Below are 21,409 nucleotides of genomic sequence, written 5' to 3'. Positions count from 1 at the left end.
CGGTTTAACATTTTTTTTAATAGGCCTATGTGTAAACGATGATATACGGAAACGTCGCCAAAAAAATGGTGTTATAAAGTAATACTTTTTTCTTTACACAATAGGCAAAGAAGGATAATTACGTAGGCCTTACTTAACATAATTGATATTTTGTAATAATGTAATTGTGAAGACTCTTTTGACTTAAATCGGGAGACCTCTATTATTATTGCACCACAAATCACATACAGTCTACAATTACAGACGTTTTCAGATCATTTGAATTGTAATTTGCATAAATATTTACAGGTATTTCGTTTGTAGCTCTTGAAGTAAAGTCACTCAACCTTTTGACTTTCGTTTCATAGTTTTGTTTCGTATTCCGGTTTCAACATGGCGCCGGTGATATTTTATCTTATTCGTGTTGTAACCGTACTATATCTAACGTGGACTCATCAAGTTGATTCCCGTACAGACTTCGAAAGCATTGCCAATGCTGAATTGAGGTTGTTTCGTACACAAATCGATAAAACAACGGAAGATTTGGTGTGGAATGATGAAGGAGGTGGGCATCATGTTGGTAAACGGTCGGTTATCGATACAGAGGTAGAGTTTTATCATTCATTTATACCCGATACCGGAATTGGAAACCGACAAGAAGTTCATCCATTGTCTTCTACTACCGTTCTAGAAACAGATTCAGAATCTCTTAAAGTACAATCTTACACTGATGCTTATGATCATAATGTTATTTTGATCACTTTACATGGCGGAGAGATAAACTACGCATATTCATATGACGGAACAACTTTGGATCTAATTGATAGGATATGGGGCGACTTTGATGACGTGACATTGAACAATTTTTTTCGAATAGAAAATGGAATATTTTATGCCGGTTTCATAGTAAGCTACTTATCCGAAGCCGGATCGTTAGTTATTGAAAATAGTTTAATTTCAAAGTTCAATTTGCCAGGGGTCAAAATTACTGAAGCAATTAACAGAAATGGGGTGTACACTTTCTTAGATATGACCGGGAATACAGCTCGTCTGCTCAACAATCACCTGGGTCATGAACAAGATATTGGAAGCGCCAATGAGTATTCTAAAAGCCTAAGCTATGCAGTTAGTGACTCTGCATACCATCTTCTATTGGACAGAACCGATTCAAATAAGGTAGATATTTGGACTTTTGATGAAGTAAACATGAAATTTATCTTTTTGTACCACCTTGATGGAGCGAACGTACGTCATTTCACACTGGGATATGAACATTACATTTTGACGACATCACCAACGGTGAGTAGAATATACAAATGGAATGAATATGAATACATACTGTTTCAGATACTTGACATAGAACATGTGCAACACTGGGAACCAATACTTATACCTAGTAGTCAAGATATTACACTGTTATTTGCAACAACAAATTACACCAGTGATCCGTTTGCTTTGTATTGTTACTCCGTCGCCGATGATAAATTCTTAAATAACAATATTATTGGCTTTCCAACTTGTACCCTATTATCTTACTACTCGTATAGTTTCAATATTGGTACAGACGTTTACATTATGATCTTATGTGATCCTTATTCGATCATTCAAGTTCTAAATTATAATCTCACGGAAGTTGTTAATTCTGTAGTCGATCAAAATGAGGAATTGATTGAAGAAGTCGAAATAATGGAAACGTTGATTGAACGTTTGCACAGTGCAATATCTAACGTTTCTGACACGTTTTACGACAAGTTGACGACAAACACAAATCAATTTGTTGACGGCACGAAATATTTTGAAAATAAGGTTACCACGGATGACTTGATTCATGTAGATAGCATATTTGTATCTGGAAGTGCTATAGTACCAATGGAAAATATTACAGAAACAATAGATCGTCTAATGAATGACCATGATGAACAGGTAAAATCATTAATGAAAATACAAGACAAAATTAAAGATTATTTGACCCTTGACACAAACCAAACGGTCCAAGTACGTATTAATTTTGAAAACTTAATCAGCAATGCAGGTGCAATAGTAACCAATCTTAATACAACTGTCGTGAATTATGTTGATATTGAATATTTGTACCAGCATGCTTTACAACATGATATTCCAGACCAAGTTATTGAAGGAACACTCTACGTTGACAATGTGGTTTTCCTCGCCGATCTTGAAATCGTCAGCGACTACTTTAATTCAATCAATATCTCACATGATATCTTTAACGTTAATAGCGAACAAGAGATACATTCAATCTTTACACTAGTTGGTCATGTGGGTATAAATGGCAATATATCTGGCGACACACTACTTGTTAATGATATTGCCATCTCGGAGGTAATAGTACCATTGAATGGAGAACACGTGCATATAAATGGAAATATAACAATGCTAGACAATGTGATAATACATGGTAACTTAGAAGTGGATAATTTTAACCGGTTTAACGTTACGAATTATAAGCATGTTCTAACAAAAAATAAACAGCAAATAGTTTCGGGATCTATTACGTTTTCATCAACACTTAAATTTGACCAAGATGTTGAGATTGGCTATGTTGTAAATGGTATGGACCTCTCTGAATTGTATAGAGACGTTTTGAAAGTTTTTGAATCTAACATTATAACAGGCAACGTTACTTTTCTTCAAAATCTTGACGTATTTGATGACGTAATTGTGTACGCACTTACAGATGGAATCGACATAAGTGATACGTTATTGACAGTCAGTGGAGATCATGAATTCGTCGACTCGATAACTATTGTAGGTAATTTTACTATGGATTGTGACGTAGATATATTTGGACTATTGAACGGTATTGATCTTTCAGAAGATGTTGTACTGCTCTCTGGCAGCCAAAACATAACTGGAAACAACGTATTCATGGGAGAAGTTATCTCTTACGATTACATCTACGCTACTGGTAATATTGATGACGTTTACATGCCTGACTATTACTCAAGAGCAATGACAATCTTTTCAAACCAAACCCTGACTGGAAACTATACTTTTACCGAATACGTTACTCTATACACGTCTTACGTTGACGGATACGTTAACAATGTAGATATTCTGGATTTGTATTTGTATTCAATATTTCGAAATTCTTCAATAACACAAACTATTTATGGTCACGTGACATTTTCGCAGAATGTGACAATGAGTACCGATGGCTTATTAAGCATTGATAGTCGTATTAACGGTTTCAAAGTTGATGAAGACATTCTGGATGTTTACTCCGACCAAATAATTACCGAATTAAAAGTGTTGCCAGGTTTCTATGTTGCATCAGACATGATTGTTGAACAGAATGTAGATACAGTTTATTTGGAAATATTAGCAAGAGATGTTGTTACAAAATACGGCAATCAAACCATTTCTGGAAATAAACAATTTCTTGGAGACATGTATTTTCAATATGGAAACTTGTATGTTGCTGGATATATAGATGACGTGGATTTGGATAAGGTGTTGAATATTAATAATCCGCAGGTTGTCACTGGTTTAAAAACATTTCATAAACTGACAATTCGGCATCTTGAAGTTTTGTCAAATCTGAACATATTAAACCATTTGAATTATGTCTTTATTGATGTATTAAACAACACACGATTTACATTAAACACTGATCAGACAATTACCGGTGAAATTAAATTCGTTGATAACGTGGTTATAGTTGAAAATCTGGATACATTCAATTGTATAAATCTTATTGAAGATATTGAAGTATTTGCCGAAAATGTTTTCTCAAAGACAAAATCGCAAATCATTACTGGAGTCAAGACAATAATCACACACACAAAGTTTGATTCTGATATTTTTATAGCAGATAATGCAACGATAGATGGAATTTTTATGGATAATTTAAAATATGATATTTGGTTTCTGAACGAGACCACAGTTATTGACGGGGTTAAAAATTTTACAACTGTTATAAACGTTAATGGAAATATTACTGTATACGGTGAAATACAAGAAACCAATTTAACTGAACTTTTTAATGATATTGTCACCGATGACCAAGGACCAATTACCATTTACGGTTTTAAAATATACGATTGCTGTGTTAATTTTACAAAAAATGTTCTTAGTGACAACGTTAGCAACATAGACATTAGTGAAAGCTTCCTATTATCACATGGCGCTCAGAATATTACCGGAGTGTTTACCTTTGGGAATGTGACAGTTTTGACGAATCTTGATGTTTATGGCTTAATTAATGATTTGGATTTACAAGAACTCAGTAAATCTGTCCTAACAACAAATACAGAACAGTATATAGAAGGAAATGTTGTCATTCTTAATCACTTGCATGTTTCAAATGATATGATCGTTAATGGTAGTATTCATGGTGTAGACTGGAACGAGTTTCTTGCTGGTGCAGTTTTTAAGGATGAAGACATTCACTTCACTGGTACGACGACGCTGCTGGGCTACACTTTATCGCAAAATGACTTTGTTTTTTGTCCAAGCAAATTAAATGGTATTGAACATTTAGAAATCTTCGAACAAGATATTGTACGGCATAATTTAATTTACATTGAACTGACCATAAAAGTACACTTTTTAGGAGAAATAACCGTATTAGGCGATATGACGTTATATGGTAACCTTACAACCAGCACTGACCTGATATATGGTTTAGATATTGATGAATACCTTGATAGAACATTAATGTCAAGAGGCAATCAGAATATTACTGGCTTTATAACCTTTGAAACGATCATTTTAAAGGGAAATTTGATAATAGACGGTGAAATTAATAATTTTGACTTGATGGATCTTATTCTACTTGACACTGAAGATGTAATTTATGGTCTGAAGACATTTTCAAATGATGTACTTTTCACGTCGGATATTGAGGTTGAAGGACTTTTTAATAGTGTTAACATTACGAACATCGTCGCGGATACCTTTTACGCAACAAGTGATCAGCAACTGTTGTTAGATAAGTCATTTCAAAATTCTGTTACTATTACAGGTAGCCTGGACTTGGTTACAACATTAAATGGAATAGACATTGGTACCGAAGTTGTAAAACTCGACGTCCTTAACCAACCGATTTTTGGGTTTAAAAACTTTACAGGAGCAATGGGAATAGATGGGAATATACAGTTAGATGGGTTTCTAGTAGATGTAAACTTTACCGACTTGATCAATCACGTGATTACTATACATGGTAGTCACTCATTGGACAATGCATATTTTACTGGTGAAGTTGTGTTTACTCGTGATACTTATATAGGTGGGTATATCGATGATGTTGACATTGACTACCTAGAAGCTGTTTTCTTCAAATTCTTTACGAGAATTCAATCCGATATCGATACGTTGAATGTTATTGCCAGTCACCAATGCCAGCAAATTGAAGAATTACAAGATGTCTATTCATACGTTGTAGCTGATTTAGATCACGTTGAAACGCTTCAATCTTGGGATATTTTAATTCGATCGTTTGAAACATTTACAACTGATTCTGGTGAATTTTATTTACTAATATTGGTTCATTCCGATAGAGGTGAATTTTGCACAAATAGCTATCTTTACCTGTGGAACGTTACTGCTTTATCTTTCGATTTGTATGATGCGTTTGTAACGAGTGGTGCCGTGTCCGCTGATGTTCTAAAAACAGATGATGACTCAGTCATTATAGCGATTGCTTCAATTGCACCAGATACGTGCGCGCAAAGCACGGATTTCTTAATGGAATTTTCAGGAGGACTTCTGTCTCCATCGAGCACCTCAATCACCCCACCCTCATTAACAAACGATGTTGACTTAAAGAAAACCGATGACGGATTGCTTATCTTATTTACTGGAACCGATATGGAAACGTCAACCTTAATTGAAGCAATACCTGACGTAGGAATGGTACCTATCACTGTCCAGGAATTTCCAGACGTAATCGCAATGTCGTGTTCGTTTCTCGACGTCGGTAATAGGACGTTCGTGTTGTTTGCCGAGCGCGATTTTTCTACCTCGCGTATTTATAGTGCGTACTTGGATAATACAATACACCTTGATAGTGATCCATTTACGTTATTTCAGGAAATAGCGACTTCCAATCCTCTAGATATAACTACGTTTGAGCATTTAGGAATGATTGGATTCGCTATGGGAAATTATGGTGTATTGACAGCTGATGGGAACGTAGATTACGATATTTACATATCGGTCTATTCGTGGTCGGATAATTTAAACGAATTTGAGCTGCTAGATTCTGTTCCATTTTCACATACAAGCGATGTTGACATTTTCAGCATAGGCCCTGCCCTTTATATGCTAGCTGTAAGTCAATACTCGTATGTTACTATATTTAAGTATAAAGGCACGAGCGCGTTCCAACCTGTACTTCAGCTGGACATAACCGGAGTAGTTTCGTGTCATTCTACTAAATCTCCTGACGGCACTATGATGCTTGCCTTTGCTTCTGAAGAACCACAGCATGGATCATCTGTCAGCTATTTAATGGAAGCAATTTTCAATGGTCAAGTAATAATACCTATTGATGGATTATGTGATGCAGTATTACCTTCTTACCACAGTGACAGGTCACACGTAATACATCCATAGTCCTTAAGTGTTTAAATAATGCATGTACATTGCAGTAAACATAAACTCATTGTATCCCAAGATGTTTTCATCTGCAGTTCGCGGATTATACAATTTTGATCAATGAAATGACCGGGCCTAAAGTAACACGGTTTCATTGGATTATCGATCAATTGGAATCATCGATCAATTATTAATATTTCGATTATTTCTAACCAAATAATTGTATTGCTTGGTGAATAATAATTAATTACAGATTAATAAAAATGCAAGTATTGCTATATAGTATGCAAATTTTTATAAATGCAAAACTAATGAAATATTATATTTGCGTTAATATTATAGTTAGTGTGCACTGCGTCATTTCCTAAATATCTAAAAAATTGATTATTACAAAATTGTAAATGTCTCTATGTTAAAATTATTTGTTATGTATTATATTAGTACGGTTAAAATGTTGCTATGCAACGATGGTTGTAATTGGTAATTATTGGATTGAAATTGATTGCAATTGTAAATAAAACAAATATATGAACGTACGTACCAATGATATTGTATAATGTATATATATATATCTCAATATGACAACTAAAACCAAAAATGTTCAATCATTTATTTAATTATTCTTTATAAATTAAAAAAGTGCATTCAATTTACAGTAAACTGAATATTAAATAATGATAATTTTGGTTGTTGAAATAATATATAGGCTATGCAATGATTATGTAGCCAACATTTGTAGTTGAATATACTGTATGCGACTGTAAAGCGCTGTAATGTTATCTATTTGATCTTGATGGGTATAGGCCCTACTTCTATATATTTATATAAATTCTTATTGTCATTACTGTACACTGTGCAATTTAGATATACGGTCATTGACAAATGTAATCAGTTATCGATTACTATTATTGATTACCTAAGTATACATTAAAATTAGCAAAATTAATTCATTATGTAACATAAATTTTGTAAAGTTGTTGTGATTTAAAGTAGCATATAGATAGTTAAGTAGTAGGCATATATGTAATATTTTCATAAATGTAACGATTTTCTACTGAATTTATAATCTAATACTCATATTATACATAACGTAGTTTAGATATCAATGCGTGTAAAGTATACGGTAAACTAAACATAAAGATCGAACTAGATTTGTCTGCATTGGAAGTTATGTAAGAGGAGCTTTAAATTAATACTCGATTGGTATTTCATTAAAAAACAAATATAAAAACGTAAAAATATGTGATATCAAGTATGAGTTGAGTGTATATTGTCACCGATCACTATTAAAATGAGCTTTAATTGGTAACAATTGCTATTTTGTTTTATTTAACGACGATATATCATTTGTTTGTTTTTTGACATAAAACAAAAATAAATTCATCATAGAACTAATCTTTGATGAACCCCGTTTTCCTTACTGTAAAATTCTGCATTAAGATCTAGACAGAGGTGATGATGTTTTATATCTTACTTAGCACGCATAGGACTGGTCCATTTTCCTTTGCGCGTGGGACTCTTCCATTATTGAAATACAGTAATTTTATTACCACGGCTGACTTACGAATAGACACTCAGATTATCGGTACAGTAGTACGTATCAAATGAAAATATTGTGCGACGATGATGCGGGTTAATGTGAGTAAAAACTAAACTAAAATGCAGGACATTTAGCTAGGCTTAGCTGTGTTTTTTTTTATACATCCCAAACTTTTTATGATGCGTTATATTTCCGCTAATTACTAACTTAGCGCCTAGCTAGGCCGTAGTTTGGTAGGCCTTCTCAACTAGGCCCTAGGCTAGGGGCCCAGCCAGCAGGGCTAGGCTAGGCCTTGCCTTGGCCTAGGCCTAGCCCTATACTAGCCTAGTGGAGTGCGTGGGGACCGCCTTCTTGTTGTTCATCAACTGCGTCACCACTTTTGTCTAGAGGCTAGGCATAGTGGCGCTAATGCAGTTTCGTACCCACCCCTTAAAATTACTCAAAATCTTCATCCAACCTACTCACGAGTTGTCTACAACATTCTGCAATCATAAAATTGTAAAAAATCGATAATTTTTTATTTAAAACTATTTTTAATCAATTAATACTGAGCACCCTTCAGAAATACATCGCCAGCTAATAGCTTCGCGAAAATCATCGCTAGGCCTGCCGATAAAAGTACGGAGGCCTCACAGGACATTAACTCTATTAATAGAGTAAACAGTTGAGTTCTATAGAGGGCGTAGTTACTAACGTTTAAAGCACGCACCAAATAATTATAATTTTCATTATTTCCGACATGCGTTTCGTATTTTTAATAAAGAAAAGAAATACTATACAATTGCTGTATTCATCATTGTGGGTATCACCATAATTATGTTATGTTTTTAATTTGTTCTTTCATTTTACTAGTAGAATTTCACACAGAAAAGTATGGAATTGCTGACTCTTGAAGATATAAGTACTGACCAATTTTCCTCTGTTTTAATTTATTTTACCTTATGGTTTGTAAGTCAAATAAATAAATGAAATGAATAAAAAGAATTACAGTACTTCATTCCTGAGTTACATTGTTAATGTTATAACACACAATAATCAAGCTATGACGAATTAATTGTTTTAGTATTTGTTATCACTAGATACTAGAAACGCTAATGGTTTCCCTGTTTTAAGATTTTATAGAAGTATACTGTTGTTAATTAATATTTTTTATTCACCTATGAAAGACCTCTTCAAATACATGAAATAGGAAATGCAAAACAAAAACAGAAAGAGAACAAAAACAGAAAGATATAATTTATTGAAATGTAATGTACAGTAATACAATAATTATAATAAAAATGTTTTCCATCAATTAATTACTAGAATTTATTTTACTTCTGCTGACACTGAATACATCATTTCATGTCTTTCATTTCTTCTTTTTCATCTTCTTTCCTGTTGTGTTTATTAAAATAAAATCGAATAAAACATTAAATAATGAAGCAACTATTCATTAATTTATTTCAACAATATTTTATGAGGGTGGTCCATCCAGCCGAAGCTGATCATTAGGGACCCTTACAACAAATATAATTTGACAAGACAATAACACACAACATTCAAAATAAATAGAATTTCTAAAAATTAACAACATAATTAAACACAAAATATTTCTTTATGAAAAAAACTTAAAATCCGTTTCACGAGGAACATGTAAAAAATATATTATTATCGCCATAATATGATCATAACAGCGTCCTCTATAGATCGATGCCCTATGAGGCCTCCGTACTTTCATCGGCAGGCCTAAGCGATGATTTTCGCGAAGCTAAGCTGGCGATGGATTTCTGAAGGGTGCTCAATTATTAATTGATTAAAAATAGTTATAAATAAGAAATTATCGATATTTTACCATTTTATGCTTGCTGAATGCTGTAGACAACTCGTGAGTAGGCTAGATGAAGTATTGAAATCATTTTGAGTAATTTTAAGGGGTGGGTACCGTACGAAACTGCATTAGCGCCGGCATAGTATAGGTACAGCCTATGCCAGGCTTTCATATAGATAAATGGAATGACAGGCATTGTCCTTTTAAAAAAACATGGAAATCCAGCAAAGTAATAGGCCTAGGCTTCTTACGCCTAGGCTAGGCCTATATAAATAATTAATATTATTATTAGGCCTCTAGCTAGGACCTGTTTTATTCTATATTTTAGGCTTACTAGAGAAATTACTAGGTAAAAAGTACAGTCCGTAACCATTATTCATAACGCTGTGGCTAAAGATACGGTACCGTATCCTAACTTCCGTCTACTAAAGGTACGGTAAAATTGCATTATGTCATAATCAGCCAATGGGGTGCTGGTACGTGTGTGACGTCATCGTATAAGGACTTTGGATTTTTTTTCACATCGCGTCTGTAGAGAATGCCTATCGACGGCGCCAGGCTACATGGATGTGTGCGCTGATGATTCTGTGACTCACTAGCAATGTTGAATCCAGAATCGTCGATGCTGTATATAATAGAGCAAGATCATGGGTTGGTGGACGTTACATAAAGCGTTTAAAACATGCACTCAATCTCAAATATTATTTCATTATACAAAATTATACACTACACTACAGTAGAAATATGTTGATAGCCAAATTAGAAGTAAAGGAATTATAATTCAATGTTGGAAATTGTGTTGCGTCAAAGAATATATTCTTTGGTTGCGTCTAGTTCATTTGTCCATAGTTACTATGAGGGTTTTATTTTTATTCCAAATGGCCTATTTAGGCCTATATTTTTTAATTAATAAACTTTGTTTACAGATGGTGACCAGAAACAAAAAGCAAATGCGGACAATAAAAAGGGACCCTCAAATACTATGATTTAGACAATAGGCCTAGCCCCAGGTCTTAATTAGTCACAGAAATCAGCGCACACGCAGCTGGCCCTAGCCTGGCAAAGAAACTCATATACTGAGGCTATAGGTTATAGCATGGTTATAGTATGTAGTAGGCGCCTCTTTTGAAACGATAAATTTCTGTATTCTAGAATTAAAATCAACATATTTTGGCCTATCAATAATAACAGACGTAAGCCTAGGCTACATTTAGTTTTTGTCACACGACTTTGATATTTTATAATAGCGCTAAATGAAGCATAAGGAAAATGTTAAGCCGCTGGTTGATCACTGTTTTTATTTCGCAATATGAAAAAAATCCCAAGTCCTTATACGATGACGTCACACATGTACCAGCACCCCATTGGCAGATTATGACGTAATGCAATTTTACCGTACCTTTAGCAAACGGAAGTTAGGATACGGTACCGTATCTTTAGCCACAGCGTATTCATAATCATGTGCTTGAATTTCAATTGTCGGTTTCATGTCATTTTGATAATTTACGATTAAATATGGCTAGCCCTCAATTATAGAGTGTGTTTCAGTTTTGGAAGAATTTGTTTTGTTATATTTACTTACTATGTATAAATCTTTCTTGCAGACTACCTTACTGCCAAGATAGAAGCATGCGCCTTGAAAAAATAACACCAGTAGCTTAAACCGTCTATCAACATAGTAGCATGTTACCTGCATATTCCGAGTTGACTGACGTTATTCTTGATCGACCACTTTTAAAACGAGTTTTCTTAAACCACATTATTTCATCGTGTCTTTCAACCAGTCTATTGCTGTTTTTAGTTATGATTATGAACTCATCCACTCCTCGGTTAACTTGGGGTGGTACGTTAGCGCTTATGACGTTATTCTTCTTGAATCTATCCATCGAATGTGCTCATCAGATTCTATTTTGGATGAGCTTTAACCGAGACTCTTTACTTGTTTTACATGAAACTGTGTTATAAAACTTTTGTTAAACAATTTACATTAAACTGTATCCATGGACAAGTAACAACGATTGGACAATGTTATGCAAGAAGTAACATTTTTGAGAAATATAATTTTAAAACTTTAGATCGAACCTATCTTAACAATGTCACACATACCCTTTCTTAGTTTATCTTCAACTGATGAATTTGCGAAGGTTACAACCGTTTTAGAAGAGTCCGTGGAATATCCTGTGTGCGCTGTAATTCTTTGCTTGTGGAACAATATTCTCGGACCTCATATCGAATATGTTTGGATGACAGAGGGAAGCAAACATATGGATTATGGTTGTACTAAGTTCATATGCAAGAATACGATAAGTTCAAGTGACCAAAGTTCAACAGGAGTTCACACAAAATTCCTTGTATTGCCTGATAGAGGAATACTGGTTACATCGTCAATTTTCTGTGCGGATATTGGAAGTGGAAACACAGTGTATGGATTTTCGCTGGTTTTTCCCTATTCAGATTTACAATGGTATCTTCCACTGCATGAATTTTGTTGTATTCAGATGGAGGCACTTGTAACTAAACTTAGGGTTCTATTAAGAAAGGTTGGTTTAATTTTTATTAGACAATAGGAAGGTTTCGCAACCTTACAAATACGATAACGAAAACGGATACATCACAAACACAAACTACAAAACGAGTATAGTTTTTGATATATTTTGCACATTGAAATGATTCATGATTATAATATAATTATAGTAGGTATCCCAATGAAAGCGCACAGAGGGGTATCACTTTTGAAATATTGACGAAATTCGAAAAAGTAGTATGACTTTGATGTTAAATAAATCGTATTCAATCTTAATTAATACTTACAAAATTTATATTGTTTGAAAGTACTTGTTTTAATCTTTGTATAAGTGTGTTTATAATTAAAATTAATGAATTAGTTGCCGAGAAAATGCGATTTTAAAACGGTTCTAAAATCCCGTCGAGCCGATTTCCGCGCGTTGAAAACCTCATCGGAAAATCCCCATCAGTTTTCAAAACACGATCGCACGATTACCATTGGAGCTAGCGGATTAATTTTTGTTGTATGTTATCAGGCTTTAAATAAGCTTTAATTTGATACGAAAATCGTCTTCTATAAATAGGTTTTTCGTAACGAAAAGTCAATTTTTGTGACAAAAATCCAATTTTGATTCACCGTTTATGGAAAAATATTATGGATTTTGGTATTAAATTATAGCTAAATCTACATTGAAATCGATAAAACATAGTTTACAAACGTATTGTGAATGGTAATTGAGCGAACTACATTTTAAAATGGTGCATGAGGCGTAAATCCCGTTCAAAATTTTAAAGATCCAACCATTATAATCCGGTGAATATTGTAGTGAGTAAAATATTGTACTCTAAAATACGCGCGTGTTTGTTGTGGCGTTTTCCGTTAAATACATTAATGCACCCTATCAGCGAATGGTACGTTCCATATTTTGAACACGTTGTTTAGTTTTCCTCGCTCGAGTTCAACCGGCTCGACGCGAGATGTGTGACAGCAGCGATGTCGGAGATTGACATGTCCTTTTCCGTCGTAGAATATCTGGTTTTACACATTAATTTAACAACTTAAAATAGATGTAATGTGCGGAAGATTTATTATGCAAGTATACAATGCAAATGCGTTAGGTTAAAATGTACCGAGGAAATTTATTAAGCTAATTTACCAACGTTACATTTGACTCTGTATACGGCGGCCGAAAGTCATTAACTGCGACCGAAATACTTTAACGGAGCGACTACTGATCGCGAGTAAGCCGTGACTTGGCCTAAACTTTAGCTCCGTATTTCAATTTAATAACGTAATAATACGAAAAGAAAACAATTTTTATAATGTTATATATACTATTCAGGTAAACAATTAATTGTTTTAATTAACATTGATTATTTTAAATGAGTTTATTTTGACCCATATTGTGCGTTTGCCTTAAAAGAGCATATCTTACTTAGCTTAGATTTGGTGTCATAATCATATGGGCCTAAAATCTTGTTTTACGTATTCAAAAGTTATATATAATAGTATTTATGATTGAAATTATAAATATAAAGTATATTAAAATATTCTAATAATTATACTTACCGAAAATTAGTGTAAAAGAAAGGAAACAGTACACACCGTTTTTAACATACTTTTTCATTTTTTCTTTTTATAATTTTAAATTTCACCATTAAAAAAATTTTTTTTTTTCATATACACATCTAAAATATATTTATTAATGAAATATACACTACATTCTAACAAGTACAAAAAAAATTAAATGAATTAGTACAGTAGTTCAAAAGTTACAGATCATTGAAAAATTGCAGTTTTTTCATTTTTTAGGGAATTCCAGCAAAAATGGGCGTTAAATGCTTTCCTACCACTTTGCGGACCAATAATTTAAAAAATAGGTTTCGTTGAGGCTCCAAAAAAAATAGAGTTGTACAACTCTGTGATATCTATAGGTTTAACAAAATTCAAAACTTTTAACTAATTATTGTAAAAGTTATAACCTTTTAAAAATGCTTCCAATTTCAACTGCAAAAAACACCATTTTTAGGCAAAAAATCGTATATTTTTTTACCACTTTAAATAACCATAACTTTAGAACGGGTAATCGGATTTCAATCATTTAAATCGCAAAATGCTAATTACATTAAGTTCTTTATGGTTAACTGAAAGAAAATGTAAAAAAATTAATCTGAATTTTTTCATTGGGATACCTAATTATAGATTTATAGAAAGAAATTAAAAAAGTAATTTATTAAAAATGTCAGGTCAATTTTGATAATTAGCAGTTTTTAAAGTCCTCCCTTGCTTTGATGCTACGCTAGGCAAGGTTACCTGCACTTCATACAATTTTACCGCAGTCATATTTTGGACGGCGGCCTCAATATTCGTTGCCATGCGAAACAGAATTTTACTGGCTTACAAAAACGAATACGTAATGTGTGACATATCCGTTTTGTTATTGTATTCGTGGCGTTGTAAAACCTCCCTAATAAGGAGTCAAAATTCTTCTATTGCAGTAACTGCTTTTTATTTAATTTTCTTGGTAATCATACACATTGTTTATTTTAATTTAAAAAATGAAACAAAAATCATATGTTATTGCAGATACAAAATAGTTACTGCAGTAAATAATTTATAATAATAAGTTTATAATTTTTATGAATTAACAGAAAAAGAGAAACTTCAACCGATTTCAACTTTGAATGATGTGATGTTTGAACTCTCAATTACCAATTATGTTCACTTTGTCTCAGACTAATTCTGGCAAAAGATATATCTCTATTTCTTGAATTTTCAGGATCATAAAACTACAATAGGTAAATTTCAAGTTTATCTATGCAAGCATCTAGAAGCTTTGAAGTCATTAAAGCTAGCTCAGCTTCCAGAAAAACTAGACGTAAGTATTAAATAAACTGAAAACTGTTACACCATTTTAAATATTTTACTTTATACATGATTTTGTGAATGTTTTTCCCTACCCGGTACTTGATATGTGCATGTTTTTGTATGTACATAAGAAATGTCATTCGGGACACAACAAATTGTTCCCTAATGGATGGTAACTAATGTCCCCTGAATAGAGTGTCGCCTAAATAGGTGTGGCGCAAAGGAGGGCTCTTTACTTCTATCTGTATTCTCAAAATAACTAATTACTCATGTACTGTAGGGGCCTCCTCAACTAAATTTTCTTTAAAATTAACAATTTTGTAGATTAAAGACACTGCATACTCCTCAGGCCAAGAAAAACAATTTGATGCAGAGCTTATGGAAAGGTTTCATTACTTTTTAATTTCCATTTTTTTTAAATGAAATAAAGCTATGCTAGTTTTAAAATTAAAAATGTTTATGGATTTTAATTTATGCATTAATTATTTTCTGTTTCTAACACCAACAGAATATATATACAGTGTTTCTTTTACAAGAAAATTTCTATAAGTTTAACCTAAATGATAATCAACGGAAAACGTATTTGATACAAAACGGGTATGCAATGAGCTGAAGCTCTTAAACACATTACCCTATAATACTGATATCTAAATAGCAAATAAAACAATAAAAGTACAAATAGAAATAAAAAAATTTATTTTGGGAAACAAAAACATGGACATTAACAAAATTTAAAACAATAGGGCAAATGATTACCTAAATGTTATACAAAAAAAAAATGAAACAATCGAGCACCATTTAATTAATTGATTTAAATTTTTTTCATTTTGTTTTCTAGAGCACTTATATCTCATCTTCAAACCAGTGGTTGTACGATAGTTGTTGGTAGCAATGTAGATGAAGTTAATCGTGTATGTATTGAAATACAATGCAAATATTAAAACATTGATCTTAAAATAAACATCTAAATGTATGTTCAGTGTTTCAACTACCATCAAGTTTCTGGATAAGATTGACGCTTGCAAACCTACCCTTTAAGCTAACAAATCTACTAAGCTTTGTTTTAAAAACACAGCCTAATTCTACATACAGACAGACAGGAATACAGACAGACATACAGACAGACAGGAATACTGACTTACAACTATACATTCCTGCTTCATTTAATGGGAATCACCTATTCCAGTAAGGCTAATCAACAAAGCAATTCGATTGGTCAATTACGAATTCCTCAAATTGCTCGCAACACATCTACACATACATACAATAAACAGCGAGAAGCTAGATCTCAAACAGATCAGTCATAGTCCCATTTATCTACTCAAAACTCCCTTTTAATTAAACCATTTACACAGGATAACCGTTAAGGAAGCTAGCCTATAGCTTTACATAATTCTTTTACTAATTATTTTTTACACAATTAATATTTCATTTTTTCTACAGATGTTGAAAACCCTGGCTTTGTTCCTTTCTCCCCGAGATAGACGTTGTAGCCGTCTTGCAGTGGAGAAAAACCCTTACCTGTACCACCCTGATATATTTCTGCAAGGGTTTATAAATGTTAGTATTATTGTTTGAAAATACTATTTATGATGCATTCTTGTTGATTGCATGAGAAATTAGGAAATAACTTCTCTCATGAAATCAGTTTTATACCTGGAAATTGCCCTACGCGGGATGAATAAAGAATTAGAAATTGAACAAATTGTTTATGTAGTGGAATTTTAGTTCATCTTTATTCAAAATATTAATTATTTTAATTTTACTCTTTAGAATGAAACCTGCCAATTCATTGTTTCCAATTTTATGAAAGAAATGATGACCGGACGATATCCAACAACCTTAGTGGATCTTTGCTCTTTGGAAGTTAGACAAATGCCTCCGTGCCATGAACACCTAAAAAGGTAGGTCATGCGTCATGGCACCTCGTTGGTGATAGAAACTAGTTATATCTGATCTTTTAAAATGAGCAGCTTAAGCCTGATTTTCTGTCGATCATGGCGTTAAATTGCGTTGAGTTTAAAGTTGAAAATAATAACAATAACAAAGATCAAGCCGGACTACTGATACACATTTTTCTGCGATCGTTCATAGTTTCTAGGTTCTCTCAAGCGTTAAAGTTAAACTCTGTTTATCTTTAACGATTGCAAATTTTAACGATTTTTAACGTTGATTTTTACCCCTTTTCCTGTAAAATCATTGAGTCCTGTCAATTCAACGCAACTTAATGCAACTCAACGATCAACAGGAAAACAGGCTTTAAGATAATATTTGAATGACTTCAGTGAGGGTAAAGTTTGCATTACATTATGACTGTCTGTCATGTTTGACTGCACATCTCTCTGCAAATTTAGATTCCTACCATTTTCCAATCAATCCCACTGTTTCTGTTCTTAAAATACTTTTGTATTTATTTAAATTATTAGGAGACATGATGTTTTGCAACATGAGATGAAATGTATGTGGATTGAGAAGTCAAATGCATTATTCCTTATTTTGTAAGTATCAAAATATATCTCTAATGAAGAGTTTGAAACTGTTCTTTTATCCTTAGTCTATCACTGACCATTTTCATATTTTCCAAAGTTTTTATCTAACAAGCCTGTAGCTAGGCTTAAACTAGCCACTTTTTTCTGAAGTGCCCCTTTTTAAAACAATAGACCTGAAGTGAAATTTTAAAAAGCATATATCTCAAGACAGTTTTTTACCAATCCTATCAGGCAAATTTCATCTATTAGAAGTAGGGTGTATTTTCTTAACCCGTTTGACCTTAAATTGTACTCAATTGTAAACGTTGTATATTTCAGGAGTGCTTTTCAGCAAGTACATACAAATGAGACGTTAGTTCATAATTTTCAAAAAGAGGTTAGTTATTTCATTTGTTATTAAGATAAGTTAACATAGACACTAATGCCCTGTCTACACTATCAAACTTTATGTGACAAAAAATGGGATGTGCTCATACATGGACATGATGATGTCATATCACTTCCATATTTGGAAGACTTTTTGTCAAACTAGTTTGATAGTGTAGACAGAGCTTTAGTATGTGGACTATTAATATTTAGTGAAATATATTTCAAATAATTTGATTGATTCAGTCATCAATGGCAGTAACACTTCCCTCTAATGACCTATTTAACCTTATTTGGAATGATGATACCTGACTGACTTTGGGATCAGGCATATGACAAGAAACTTGTTTTCTTCTGAAATTACAGGATCCTAAATAATGTTTTAATTATATTATGTATATTATTTTTCCATTATTGAAACTAATACATGTTCTTGAAATAAAATGACTGTTAAATATAATATATATCAACTTTTATTTCGCAAATTCAATGCATATAAAAATAACATGAAGTTAAAGACAATAACTTTCTTCCCCTCAAGTTATTTATGATTTCTTACAGATTTTTCTTTTACAACCTACAAGAGGTGTTCGAGAAAGTTACATTGAACAATTCACCAGACTTATAGACAGGAAAGCTTTTGCCCTAATTAAATACCTTGAAACTGAATCGTAAGATACACAAAAGTTGTTCTTTATAAATATCTACTTAGGAATTTAATGAAATATTGGGACACTTTATCAAACCATAGAGGGTGCTATTTGTTAAACATAGAGGGGGATATTAAAAAAATTCTAGGGAATCAACACCAATAATAAACAGTGAGTTTTCCAGTAGGTGTTTTCAAGCATGTCATCTGCCAATGTGTGCATTTTGAAATCTTGTTTTTCACCTTTAGTTAACTAAAACAAGCCTATAGTAGAGCCGAAATGGCTAAAGCTCTGTCTACACAATCAAACTAGTTTGACAAAAAAAGAGTGATGTGCCTACAGTATATACATCATCATGTCCATTATATAGGCACATCACATTATTTATGATTACATATACATTTTGTTTATTACCTAATTTAAAATATCCTTTTTAGATAATGAGTTAAACGATATCTTCAATATTTTATTACTATTTATGATTAATCAATAGGAAATTTGGTAGGAATGCGGTGAAGACAAAAACAATCAAGAAAGAGTTGGATTTGACATTGGAAGGAAATTGGAAGATAGTTCTTGCCAGAGCAGAACGTATGCGAAGCGGTATTTATTCCATTGCGTACAGCAATACAGCACAGTTTAATGACCAACATGTTATCGATGAATTTGACACATTTTGATATGTGAGCTAATTTAGCCTCACCACATTCAGTCCACAGTGAATGGGTTGTATGCAGGCATGGTATCCCTGAAGTTGGCCAATGAATAATTACAAGTTATTTGTTTAATTTTCTCACCGATATATCAGCCAAATATATATATAAAAAGCACAAATTTTATCTAAAAACGGTCATTTTTCAGCAAGTTAACATTGTGGGATCATTTTTGTAAAAAGGTTAAGGAATATGAAGACACCACACCATCATGATTGTAGCTGTGGCTGACATTGACCAATTGAAATCTTGTTTATTATTTGTGCAATTCTATAGCCCAATAATTATGTTACAAAGCAGTGTGGGGAATAAAGGGTTTAGAATTGGATTATCTAGATATCTCTCTACAGTAGTATAATGACATATATGATTACTTAGTTGTTAAATTAAATGTTCTAAGATAATATTTTGATTTGATTTTCAATGCCGTGATATACAGTAAAACCCCTCATATGCGACAACCCTATTTAGGGATGCTTTCCTGTGAAATGAACAAGGGGAAATATTATGTTTTGACACTACTCCTAAGCCCTATTCAGAGGAAACTGTATTATTTAAGCCATATAGTAAGACACCTCCAGGACCTAATAAAGTGTCCCTTGGTTTGGGTTCTACTGCATTGTGATGACTAGCCACACCATTTAAAGAAAATTAAATGGATATTTTCATGGCTATCATTGTATTTGAATTAAAATAGAATGTTTCCACAAAGGTATCTAGTGTGGGAATCTCAAAACTTTTACTCTTGATTTCAGTTTATGTACCTGTACAAACAAAGACTTTTTAATTTTTAATCTTGCCATGCATATCAACGTGACTGATTTTCGAAAAAGCAGTTATTAAAATTAATATAAATGTCGGGATTAGTTTAGAAAAATCTATAAATAACTGTTGAAAAAAAAACTTTTTACATTTTTGGATTTTGAAGATAAATGTGATTTGATGCATATTCCTTGAGTTTCCAATGCTAGGTATTATGTGGTTAACATGCTAGCCTTCTAATATTAGAAGACTGTTCAATCATGAATAAAATAAATAAGGCCCATTTACACTAGGACGATTACTATCGATGATAAATAGACAAAAATGCATTTTTATACATAAAACAAAAGAAATATAAAAACTTTTCATTCTAGAACTATGAATAACCATCTATGCTTCCTTTGATGAAAATGATATTTTCACACGTCCAATCAAATGACGTCATGATTAGTAAGAGCAAAAATATTGTGACAATATGATTTTATTGTTTTTATTTATCATGACATCATTTGATTGGAATTTTAAAAATATTATTTTTATCAAAGACAGCATAAATGATTATCCTATAGTTCTAGAACGAAAACCGTTCTAATTTCTTTTGTTTTATGTTAAAAAAATGCATGCTTATATATTTACCGTCGATCGTTCTAGTTTAAATGGGCCTTTATGGTGTATTGATTTGGTAAACGTGATTCAATAGTACTTGTACATTTGATATTTCTATCTTTAGTTATCTTAAATGTGTGCTGGAATTAAGTAATTATTAGTTGTTTGTAGGTTTCAGTAGGTGCTAGAAGGTGTACAAAGTTTGTTCATGAATGTGATTTTTGAATGAACGATAAAATAAAATAATTATTTCATTTGAGTTTTAGTTTTTTTAGTGCAGTATTTCTAACATTCTTAAGTAAATTGCTAAATTAATATTATGGTATAAAAATGTTAAAAAGTGCATTAAACAAATATTTTTAGTTTGTGCTAAATTCAGTATATACCGTAATGACTTTCTCAGTTTTGGTTGATTTAAAATAAATTATGTATTCTGTAATGTAATAAATGACTTTTATTTTACTGTAAAACTCTTAGCGGTGTTCATCCAACAGTGACACTAATTTGTGTATGTCCAAAATAGTAAAAGTAATTGATACAGCTTTTTACCATATTTTCA

General features: G+C 32.4%; 2 protein-coding genes across 2 annotated transcripts; both read left to right on the top strand.

Moving 5' to 3' along the window:
* The first annotated feature begins 1,008 nt into the window (after positions 1-1,008).
* On the top strand, positions 1,009-6,684 carry LOC140052463 (uncharacterized). Its single transcript, XM_072098074.1, has one exon. The coding sequence runs from the start codon at positions 1,009-1,011 to the stop codon at positions 6,556-6,558; it is 5,550 nt and encodes a 1,849-aa protein (XP_071954175.1). The 3' UTR covers positions 6,559-6,684.
* Positions 6,685-8,116: 1,432 nt separating this feature from the next.
* On the top strand, positions 8,117-21,248 carry LOC140051814 (guanine nucleotide exchange factor C9orf72 homolog). Its single transcript, XM_072097133.1, has 11 exons — positions 8,117-8,178; positions 11,495-12,430; positions 15,176-15,274; positions 15,589-15,650; positions 16,103-16,175; positions 16,708-16,824; positions 17,038-17,168; positions 17,691-17,762; positions 18,072-18,129; positions 18,681-18,790; positions 19,263-21,248. The coding sequence occupies exons 2-11, from the start codon at positions 11,984-11,986 to the stop codon at positions 19,447-19,449; spliced, it is 1,356 nt and encodes a 451-aa protein (XP_071953234.1). The 5' UTR covers positions 8,117-8,178; positions 11,495-11,983; the 3' UTR covers positions 19,450-21,248.
* Positions 21,249-21,409: the final 161 nt, after the last annotated feature.

This window comes from Antedon mediterranea, chromosome 6 (assembly GCF_964355755.1).
Source record: "Antedon mediterranea chromosome 6, ecAntMedi1.1, whole genome shotgun sequence".
Lineage (NCBI taxonomy): Eukaryota > Metazoa > Echinodermata > Crinoidea > Comatulida > Antedonidae > Antedon > Antedon mediterranea.
This window is presented reverse-complemented; position numbering and strand designations above follow the sequence as displayed.

Excerpts from the sequence above, each read along its gene's own strand:
- LOC140052463 (XM_072098074.1), top strand. The coding sequence starts at position 1,009 with ATGACCGGGAATACAGCTCGTCTGCTCAACAATCACCTGGGTCATGAA.
- LOC140051814 (XM_072097133.1), top strand. The coding sequence starts at position 11,984 with ATGTCACACATACCCTTTCTTAGTTTATCTTCAACTGATGAATTTGCG. Across the intron at positions 17,169-17,690 it reads TGCCATGAACACCTAAAAAG|GAGACATGATGTTTTGCAAC; the intron begins GTAGGTCATGCG and ends TTAAATTATTAG. Across the intron at positions 18,130-18,680 it reads TTCATAATTTTCAAAAAGAG|ATTTTTCTTTTACAACCTAC; the intron begins GTTAGTTATTTC and ends GATTTCTTACAG.